This window comes from Amborella trichopoda, chromosome 6, assembly GCF_054954075.1.
Source record: "Amborella trichopoda isolate Santa Cruz 75 chromosome 6, AtrichopodaSantaCruz75HAP2 v2.0, whole genome shotgun sequence".
NCBI classification, from domain to species: Eukaryota; Viridiplantae; Streptophyta; class Magnoliopsida; order Amborellales; family Amborellaceae; genus Amborella; species Amborella trichopoda.
Window position 1 is genome coordinate 50166490 of NC_142341.1, and position 11214 is coordinate 50177703.

Sequence of the window (11214 nt, forward strand, 5' to 3'; positions counted from 1 at the left end):
TAAAAAATCCAGCCCTGCAATTATTCAACTGAAACTCACGAGAAGTTCCAAGCATGTCCCCTGCTTTCCTTTTTTTTTTCTCTCTCACTCTCTCTCTCATATCGAGCTCCTCATACGTCATATCACAAAAATCAAACAAAATATTTATTGTCAAACGATGATAAAATGGAGAGATTAAAGCAGATGTCGTATATAGAATTAGAGCTGGGTGGACGATATGAAGATGCGCAACTGAAATTTTATGTGATCGCTGCATACCAATGAAGCTAAAGAGCAAGTTCTATAGGATAACCATAAGATAAACTTTGTTTTATGAGACGGAATGTTGAATGGATGAAAAACAATATACCCATAGAATGAATATAGCGGAGATGAAGATATTGAGATGGATGAGTGACAAGGCAAGAATGGATAGAATTTGAAATGAATCAATTTAGAAAAATTTAAGTGTGACACCAATAAGCAATAAGATGAGAGAGAGTAGACTTAAGTGAGCTAGCCATGTATAACGTTGACCCAATACAACATTTGTTAGGAGGTACAAGTTAATTCAAATAAAAGAATTGAAAGAGCAAAAGATAGGCCCAAAAATACATGGTTAGAAGTAGTCCAAAAAGAAATGAAGATTTTTGGCCTCACTGAGAGTATGATCTTTAATAGAGCATAATGACATACCAGGATTCGTATAACTAACCCTAATTAATTGAAAAAAAATTGTGATGATGATGGTAATGATTAAACTCCCCAAAAGATCCAAGCATGTTCCCTGCGCGTGCATTCTCTCTCTCTCTCTCTCTCTCTTTTTTGAAGCAAAAACATACAAACACTCACAACACAATTGATGAGTTGATCAAAGTTGCCCACTGATTATGCATAATCTCAAAGTTTAATAATTAAACACGATGTATACAAGCCAAATTTTCAGCAAATGAAGCGAAAAATGGATCAAAATCAGCTGACATGTGTAAATTTTTACAATTACTGCAATTTATCTATTTTACTATATTTTTTTGGGTTTCTCAAGGATAAAAAGTGGCCCATTTCATAATTTTTTTACATGTTTGGACAAATTCATGCAACATATGTGCAGATGATATTGAAAAGGAACGCTCAAAGGCTATAAAGCAATAGATTGTGGGGAGCATTCAATAACCTCCATTCTCAAATGCCTCCAGATATTCTTACATTTTGCAATCTTCAACAGCATATGAGTAAGAAACTCCTGTGCCCAGGCCTCATTCCTACCTCCAGTGCTCAATTCGTAAGGAACTGTGAAACTGTTTTGGAGAGAGAGAGAGAGAGAGAGAGAGGGGGGGGGGAACTAAGATCAGTGCAGATGGTCAATTAAAGCCCAAATGATTGAAATACATCCGCAACACCCCACCCAAAAAACGTAGATTAAGATCAGTGATGAGGATTAATCAAAGCCCAAATGATTGAAACAAATCCTCGACACCCTACCCAAAAAAGCAGAACATTGTAATCTCCCTCTCTCTCTCACTGAACAGTGAAGAATCTCTCTCCCTTAGAATAATGTATAATAGAACACTACATAATCTCTCTCATAGAACAATCTCTCTCTCTCTCTCTCTCTCTCTCTCTCTCTCTTGTAGAACATTATACAAGCTTTCTCATTTTGGTGGCATAGCAAGACTCAGATTGAGATTATACACACACACACACACACATGCTCTTTGAAAACAAAAAGGTCCAAGAATGGAACCTCAATCAAGAAAAGACTGCTAAAACCCACCTCATTAGTTCCTCCTCCTGCGAATTTTCTCTTGCAGATGCCCCTTTCCTAGTTTTTAAAGAAAATCATGGTTTAAGTGAAAGCACTAATGCTACAAAGCCAGAGTTAATCCATAAAAGAAGAGACAGCACCAGACCTGCAAACTAGAATCTTGAAAATATGAAGAGGCCTAGTTGATAGATTGCAAACAGCATGAGATGTATGCTCTTTGCTAAACAAGTATACGACTGGATAGCCTAAAAGCCATCTGCACCAAATGATAAACACATTAATTTAAGGGAGTCAGGATCATGACATCAGAAACAGTTGATTCAAATGTCTATTAAGCACCATATTGGGAAGGATCATGTCATGCAATGGCCTTGGTTTAGAATGGAACCGCTGTTAAGATATATTATATGCAAAGCACAATATTTCTGTTTCTGGTCTGTTAGTGGTGGAACATCTTCCTCTTATATCACAACATGGTTGACTAGAAGAGATTGATGAGCTTAGGCACCTTTTGAGTAGCTCAGACACCATATGTATCCTGCCATCTAGGACCTACCGGAACAAAAACAGATGGGACACAGCATGGGTTTCTTATCAGAGCAAGTCACAGTCTCTCTACAGAACAGGTAAAACTTGAAGACAAGTGCCTAGTCCTTTTGGAAGATTTGTCGTTGCCATTATTTGGGGTGTCAAGAAAGTAATAAACAGCAGGCTCATAAAGGTTCTTTTAGAGGGGCCTTTGCAATAGCAGGTTGGTTAGAGTGAATATTTGAAATAAAGTGATTTTTTCAGGTTGTAATTCTTCAGGTCAACTTGCACATATATACTTCATGCACTTGTACCCATCATAAATTATTACTAGCTGTTAAAAGATAGGAAACGCTAAGAACAGAAAAGGTATGAATTGCCTTCATTGAAATATTACCCATTTAGGGTTGGAATCACAACTTTTGAGTTTTCCAGACAACTGCTGAGGTCAATACATTGAGAAGGCTGAGACGGAACTAGTACATCCCTGGAAGGCGTTGCGCCCATAAAAAGGTTGTTTGTTCCTTCAGATGAAAACGCCACTGAGAATAAATTTTGAACTGCTATAAGCTGAGATGCAACGGAGTTCTGGCCTTGATATGAAATGATCTGCTTCAAATTAGCAAATTACAGATATAGTCACATCATGTAATGGACTTTTCATTTACAAATACCTTTGTTTTTTGGGATAAGTTGCATTTCATGCACAAATACACACACATGGTCTTCTTTCTGTCAACCACCAAATTGTAGATATCCAAGTGATAAAAGTATTGCAAGGCACAAATGTTAAACCTGAGTTAGGAAGTTGGGAAAAAATAGAAGTCTATAGTGTAAAAATGGTACCAACCTTTGGAGGATCTTGATCAAGGTCCACGAATTGCAGCTGCCATTGCAGGCTTAGGCTTGAAAGAACATGCTGAGAAAATCCTTCAATATGTACAAGATAAACCATCTCTTCTATGATCATTACTCTCAAGGGCAGGAAAAAGGATGACTCCTGTAAAGAGAAGAGAGCTAGTTTCAAATTCTTTTTATTTGTTATAGTAAGGAACCGGTTTCATTTTATATACTTAATTGAATAAATTGAAGAACTAAACACTTGGCAAAATTTGTCAAGAATTAATTAATCATGTGTAATAGAAAATATTCTTCACGACAGATTCAAAAAGATTAGATCAGATTAAAGAATGACAAGCCACAATGATGAGCAGCAAGTGTATAGGTATAACAGAATCTTAGCCCCGAAGCTATGGATTCCTTCTCTTCACAGTTATCTACTTAAATCTCAATCAGTCAACTAGAAAGGAAACCCAAGGCTGCAACACGACTCATATTGTGAGGGATTTGTAGTGATGGTATTGACGATCAACATTTCTTCACCGTTATCTAGTTAGCCTTCAGTGTGCCAGAATTGTGAGTCAATAAACACAACCTGATTGGGCCTGAAGAAACTACATATGGCTTTAATCTCCAGAGGAAGTTACTTTGTATATGTTCCAGTATGTCCAATCAAACCCGGGTTCTCATTTTCTGCTTTGAGAAGAATCCAATTATTATGTTTTTGAGAAAGTTTACTGTTGTTTTGAGGAAGAGATGTGTACAAAGGTCGGCCACTCACAAGTAGGGTGAGCGCGAGAAGAATCCACTTATTTTTTCATAATATTTTCCATTTCTTAACAAAAAGAGTCAATTGGAAGAACAAAATAAAGCCATAAATAACAACTCTTAACACAATTATTTGTTACTAGTCACAATGATTGTTCCAAGTCAAAGTCAGACCTTGTGGACCAGGTTTAAAACTGAGCATAGTCTTTCTTGCAATTCAGGAACCTTGCCACCATAGTCCACCATTACTACTGGCCTTAGTCCCGTACAAAGTGCCAATACATCTGTCAAATAGCACACCAAGTTGGCCTTCAGAACAACAAAACTATATGTGATATGTGCAAGTACATGTATACATATGTATGAAAATTTATTCTGTAACAAATAACAAAGAAGGTCTGTTAGTCTGCTAGAAAGGCCAGATAAGAACTTCACCTAATAGACAGCCTTCTGGCCATCATCCATTCTAGGAAAAGGTATTTGTAGCAATTATAATGGGTCAAGGAAGAAATAAATAGAGATACGAGTGCTCTTTGTGTCTGCGCTCGAGATCCTCCATGGGCCCATACAAATGAATCATGATAGTTGCCAGTAGGCTCTTGACAAGTTTAGGGATCTTCCGCTCGAAAGAATCCAGCTCTGCATATCCATCCTCTCGAACTTGAACTGAGTTCCATAAATCTTCTTTGCCTCTTTAATCAAACTGATCCCACCAGCATTTGATGGTGCCAATGAGACCCTGGGTGAGGAAGGTTGAGAGATTCCACCTGAGACTCATTAGACGCCGGAGGTGCATTGGCTGCAGCGACCATCAGACTGATATGATTTTCTCAGAATTTTGGCCATCTACAGTCCACAGGTAGATTGACCGATCATTCAATCCTCATTGAAAGAGGACCGGTCTTCATAAGTCAGATCTAAGGGAATGCCCAGACTTTCATTGGTTTTCTCTGGAAGACTTGGATAAGCCAGTAAAGCCTTAGATGAAACAAGTGTCAGATAGGAGCCTAAGAGTCTTTCCTGCACATTCCTCCTCATGCATTGCGCTGACCGGCCCTGATGTGAAAAATGGTGGCCCCGCAAATACCTCACTCTGCATTGAGGTGCTGTGCTCGGATGCTTCATTTGGGCCCAGGTATGAATCTGCATATGTATCTATATCCGCATAATTGACTGCTTCAACCACTCGATCAACTGGGTCTGCTACTTGCTCAGATGTTGCTTTGAGGGGAATAAGGCAGAGACAGAAAAGCCCAGTGCGAAGAATGCATCATAACATTAACATACATGCATATTTGCCTCCAGGGGATGAATCTTAGTGATCCAACAATTGAGCCCGCCAAGTGCTACGAGTGCTTTGTACTATAGAAAAAGATGCGCATTTCTCCTTCCCTTAACGAAAGAGAGATCGATTCCTTTCTCAACCCGAAGGAACCTTACCTCTTTGTTTAGGCGTGTCTCTTTCATATTAGGCGTGGACCTTTGCTATCAATAACAGAGATATCAACCAACCTATTAACGAAACTAGACCGTTTGACGGAAGATTCCTGGACTGGACTGACTTACCTAAAGCAAGGAAGGCAAGACGGACAAGGCAAGGCAAGGACGGACAGGAACAAGCATATCTATTTCTTACTCAAGCAAGGCCAGGAACAGGCGTATCTATTTCTTACTCAAGCAAGGCCCGGTACAGAGAGGAACAAGAATAGGTTTGATTAAAGCAAGGACAGACAAGGCAAGACGCACGCACAAGACGGTTGTTAAGAACTCGGGACTTTTTTGTGCACCACATGTAACATGCTATCGGTAGTGAAACACGAGCTTGAAGAGACCATAAGAGATCTTCCTGCTCGGGTGAGGGAGCGGTCTTTTAGGTTTGACTACCTAACCTCCCTCTATGGTTGTCAAAGGTAGGAGCTGTTCATATTCGAAATAGGTCTATCTTTTATCTTTCTATCATTTTTAGCTGCTCCCGAAGCTTACCCTTTCTTACTTTTTTATATAAAGCAGCAACTTCGTACATCTACTGGTATTTCAGACTTTATCTCCCCTGAATTAGCTGCACGAGGCCTCCCTGGCCTCTTCCTCGCAACTTCAGCTGTCAAGCGACCACCTTCGCCTGTAGAAAGACAGGAGTTTGTGGTGGCTAATTCCTTTCACATACAGATTGTGGGTCTGTCTGTACCGTGGTGTAGGTTCCTCATATTTTCTCTACCAAGTGAACAAGCTTCTCTACTCGCTCTCCTTGGTCGTAGCCTATCTTATGGTTCATAGCATGCAGGGCAGTATTAGTCCAGTTAAGTCGCCAATATAGGAGGTCTTGGCCAGAATTTCCTTTCAGAGATGAAGATTTGTGCAAATGGATTCTTCTAACTCTGTTGAGTCTAAGGGGTTCAAACGGATGGAAGTTAGAAACGTAGAGAGTTTCCCAATTGGCTGACACCTAGTTGAAACTCCCTGCTACTGCAATTCAACCACCATAGACATAACCCAGGTGTCAACCATCTCCTGCTCTTCAAACCACTTGCTCCTAATCTGAATTCTTCAATCTCAGCCAGCCAGAATTTCCACCATAGGTCCAGTGGATACTCCTCATGAAGGACTGGCATCTCGTTTGAGGGTGTCTTTGCGTTGGCTGAGGTGGAGCAAGGGAAATCCCACTGAATAGCCCCAGATCATCTATTTGGGAAGTATGGTTCTACTGAGGACAAATTGCTTTCACCATAGTCAATAGCGATTTGGCCTGTAGCGACCGAGCCAGCTCTCCAGCAAGGGAGCTCAAGAGCTTTTGCTAACCAATGCTCCAGAACCATACCTCAAGGATGCGAACCTTTATTGAGGTATGATGCTTTGTGGCACCATCACCTTCCTTGAAATGTCTTCTTCTAAATAACCTGGTAAGTGATTTTCCATGTGATGGGTGAGTGCTTTTCCCTTGACCAATTCTTGAGCCTATTAGAGCCCTGGTCTTGGTATGTAACCTCAGAACCTGATCTAAGTGCTGGTCGATGAGAAGGAGGGCGAAGTTAGGAGACATGAAGAACCTTATACATTCACGAGCTAGGGAAGCCTCGGTGGCCCCGATGAGGATCGCAACAAAGTTGGTGCAGTCGTTCTCAAGTACATAGACAAGTATGGAAGTGTTGAAGTTCTCTCTGGTTAGTGGTGACCACCACTTCTAGCTTCTGAGGAGGTGCATCCCTTTATCCATGAATTGTCTCAGCTTCCATGGTTTTAGAAGCGAGATGAAGAAGATTCTTCCAAATTGTGGGATACTTCTGAAAATCCTCCCTCAACAATGTAGATGTGAGACCAAAAGCCTGTAGTGGGCCTCTGGCTTATAGATGTTTGTCACCTTCGGCTTACCAGTGCAATTCTCATGCTAGCCTCCGTATGGCAATCTCCTAGTCCTAGATGGGCTTCTTTCTAGAGGACTGTGCCAGAAAGTGCTCAGATCACCTATCTCAGCTTGTTTCCAGTTACAGTTTTTGTTAGCAGAGAAAAAGGAGATGAGGACAAAGTCTTGCTACTCATTGCCCATAACTGATTAAAAAAAATGAAATCCAATACACCCTCCCTCCCCCCTCTCTTCTTTCTTTCCCAACATTTTTAAAATGGAAGATACACCATCAGGAGATAGCCAAACCACTGGCTCTAATACCAGGATGCTCCTAACAAAAGGGAAATTACGAAATGGAAGAACCTTAACACAAGACCCTAAACTCTAACACAAACACACACACACACACATCCCCCTACACACAAACACAAAGACCTACACAGAAGAAAATACTTTCATTAGCCCAACCGCTAATGTAATGAAACAGTATTAGCGCAGCCCAGATTCAATCATGATCGATCCGATGACCAGATTGTATGGACACTATGTGATTTTTATTTTTATTTTTATTTTTCTACAATGACCTGAAATTTGGGGGTATGTGGGCCTCACCAAAGTGATATAAAAAATTCCCAAAACATAATAATAAAAATTAATGTGACCAAAATACCCTGACTCTCATTGGTGATCAGGGTGGGGGTATTTTTTTAAATTTTCATATTGCTTTTTTGATATTTTCTTTGGTTCTCCTCGGTGTGGCATACATACCCTCAAATAATTTTCAGGCCAAACAAATTTGTAGAAGAAATATTAGAACTTAAAAACAAATACTGTATTGGTCGTCACATCGGCCCAGATTCAATATGGGCCATTGTGCTAATAGTGTTATGTTAGCCCTTTCACCATCAAAAGTTACTCCCTTGTGTGTGTGTTGGTGGTAATGTGGATTCTCACTTGCACCAGAAATCCAAAGTAAAATTACCAAGAAAGCAACTTTGATAGCATTCAAAGATGCATTAAACACTGCACAGAAGCACCCATGTCCCTTTTGTCAATCCAGAAGTGAAGAATCATCTTTAGTTTCTAGTTGGATGGAATGTGCAAGTTAAAAAGAAAAAATACATGTTACATATATGCCATTCAACAAACACACTGTTTCATGAACTATACCTAATATGTACTATATGGAAAGGTATGTTGGTCTTCTAATAAGACTGGCCTTGTAACGGGAATAAGGGGAATAAACTTCCATTGAGCGCACGTGGGCATGGAGGATTCGTCCAGCGAGCTCCAAGCCATGCAGTCAACCTTTCGAAAAGCGGACATGTTGAAAAAGATACAACTAAAACTTGAACGAAGGCTCAGAACCAAAATCTAATAAACTATTGAGACAGAGGATTTTTATTTAGAAGAACTTTGAAAGGTTATCAAACTTTATCTTGAAGAATTGATGTGGAGAAAAAGTTTATACACCTATGAATCCTTCCCTTGAAATAGAGAAAAGTATTATTGTTATGAATTTTTCATCTAAAATTTCATTTTTCCTTTCATTGACAAAATCCATTTTGACTCTCACAAGAAATCATTTATAAAACTGAAAAAATAACCATTCTCAGAGTTATGTGACCATGGAAATAATCTTGCAGAGTCATGAATCTAACACTGTTGCATACGCAAGCTGCATGCCCAGTTTTCATAAGACTAGATTTTGATATTACAGATTGAACCTTCAAATGAGTGACAAATAATGATTTGCATGATACCTGCCCAGTATTCATCTTAAGACAATTCAAAATTGAAACAAATGGTACCTTCAAAGGTGTGACAAAACTATAGATGCGAATTTGGGAGCAGATTCTCTTGCCAGAGGAGTTTAGAGAGAAGATGTATTTATTACACAAACTGCCCATAAAAAAGTCCAAGAGGTTCTAATTCCTCGTAGCTAGTGAAATACAATTCTTTAATTACTCTAACTTAACTTATCAAACTAGGAAGCACATGCAGAGATTAAAACAAATAAAAATAGTAACTCCTTAAGAAAAAGGCGTGACAAACATAAAAAATCCAAGTTCCATTGGATCATGGAAGGTCCAAGATTTTTTTTTATACCCAACACCATGGAATTGAGAATTCAAAACATATTCTTTCATTTGTTTCATCCTTAATCCCATATACATCAGCTTAATTATTTCCTGATTTGTATAGCTACTTGTTTAATTCTCCAATTTATCCAGAATGTTTTTCATCTCCAAGCAAGTAGGACACTGAAACCAAAATTCAACAATTCAAACATTTTTCCCAATTTTAAATGGTGAAGGGATGTTCAAAAAAGCTATGGCATCACATAATCATCTTCCAACAATCTCTTCTCATATTCTAATTGTTTGTTTGAGTGTGTTTGCCCATTTAGCAGTGAATCAAAGCAAATTAATTGTCGAATCTATTTATTATCAGAAGACCATACCACTTCCAACCAGTGGTATAAAACAAGGACTCGGACTGCAACTCTCTATGGTCCCAAGCCTGCCTCAGGTCTTACCAACTCGGCTGAGTCCATCAGATAGGTCAAGTCCTATAATACTGGGAACATACCAGACACGATCAATACCCATGGAATGGTTCTGGACTCCCAGTAACTTGGGCAAGTCCGAGTCAAGACTTGCCGAGATTAGATTCACTGCTTGATACACATGTAAAACCATCTTCCTCACTGCTCATGCCATTCATGTATTCTAAATCTCCTCTTCTTCACACAATGCGCCTAATAGGTGTCGTACCCAAGCTGCATTTCTCTTAAGAGGTTTCCTACTTTTCATCAATTTCAATTTTGCCATAGCACTACCATTAGCAAACCACATTTTCTAGGCAATGCTAACTCGATGAATAATCAAACCACAATACATACATACAAGCTATGAGTATAACAGTAATTCAGAAAATTTCATAGAAAACATATTGATAAAAAAAGTGAAATCACACCAAATGGAAAAAAAAATAGGCATAATACATCTTTCATTTTCCTCTTTTACTTTTTAATCTAAGGATTTAAGAAAATCCTATAATAGAATTGTAGAAGACCGATAAGCATTAAAAGAAAAAAACCAATTTCAACAACACACATCCTCACAAATTAAGCAACCAGAAATTTTAATAAAATTGACATAATTGATCAAATGCAGCTAAAAGAGAGCAATATAGTAATAATAATAATAATAAAGTGAATAAACAATGAAGAGATTCACACCCAAAATCAGGCGTCTTTTTGAAGCAGCTCTGAGCCTCCATTGAACACGAAAAATGGAGTTTTCGAAAGCTTGCAGCGCCAGCTCCACTTGATCATTATCCATTGACCAATCCAATAAATAAACAAAATACTAAGTGGTTTTTAAGTGTATCACTGAAAAACACTGATAACTCCCGATTTTTTCCCTTTAAGAATCGTTATTACAATGGAACCAGGAGGTGAAGGAAAAGGCCTGGAGCCTGCCTTCTTATACTGTGACAGAGAAACTGAAGTAAAGCCTTTTCTGATGCTACAAACCTGCCGTCCATTACTGAAATCTGACTGCTATGGTTATGCTAAATTACTGTACAAAGCTTTAGTACAATCCCATATTGTCTGAACATTTCCCACGCTTTATTGAGGATGCATTTCCAACCATATGATTTCAAATCTAATGATCGAGATAATTGGATCCAATGATCAATATAATTGGGGCCTTCATAAACCAAAAAAGAATAACCATATTGTATACCATTTTATATTTTTTAAAAAAAGTTTATATAAGATGTCATCCTTATATTATACAAGTAAGGTCCACATAGAAAAACCCATTAGAGAATATTATTCGTATGTTGGAAAACCTTCAAATCGGTCATCTCGACCTCAAGATCCATAGATCTTAAAAAAAGAGGCATTTTTAGTCTTAAAAATAGTTCGTCTGGACTGTATACTTTCAAGATTTTCAAGTGTTTATAGATCTGCTTGATCGTC

The 11214-nt window shown here is 38.6% G+C and overlaps 1 protein-coding gene across 4 annotated transcripts; it reads right to left on the minus strand.

Moving 5' to 3' along the window:
* Nucleotides 1-846: 846 nt before the first annotated feature.
* LOC18448772 (uncharacterized) lies at nt 847-10977 on the minus strand. 4 transcript variants are annotated; one of them, XM_020676344.2, is made up of 8 exons: nt 10465-10977; nt 4055-4164; nt 3123-3272; nt 2947-3004; nt 2670-2814; nt 1890-2000; nt 1754-1801; nt 847-1277 (listed from the first exon to the last, which is right to left on the minus strand). In XM_020676344.2, the coding sequence occupies exons 1-8, from the start codon at nt 10565-10567 to the stop codon at nt 1118-1120; spliced, it is 885 nt and encodes a 294-aa protein (XP_020532003.1). In that variant the 5' UTR covers nt 10568-10977; the 3' UTR covers nt 847-1117. The 4 variants fall into 4 exon arrangements, with proteins under 4 accessions (XP_020532003.1, XP_006858895.1, XP_020532004.1 ...); XM_006858833.4 differs by lacking the exon at nt 2947-3004 and having other exon boundaries at nt 2670-2881; XM_020676345.2 differs by lacking the exons at nt 2947-3004; nt 10465-10977 and adding an exon at nt 4316-6025 and having other exon boundaries at nt 2670-2881.
* Nucleotides 10978-11214: the final 237 nt, after the last annotated feature.

Bases quoted from the DNA above. Each gene is read 5' to 3' on its own strand.
- LOC18448772 (XM_006858833.4), bottom strand. From the start codon at position 10,567: ATGGATAATGATCAAGTGGAGCTGGCGCTGCAAGCTTTCGAAAACTCC. The intron at 4,165-10,464 runs GTGTGAATCTCT...GCTATTTGACAG, and splicing joins AAAAAGACGCCTGATTTTGG to ATGTATTGGCACTTTGTACG. The intron at 1,802-1,889 runs GTCTGGTGCTGT...TTTAAAAACTAG, and splicing joins TTCAAGATTCTAGTTTGCAG to GAAAGGGGCATCTGCAAGAG.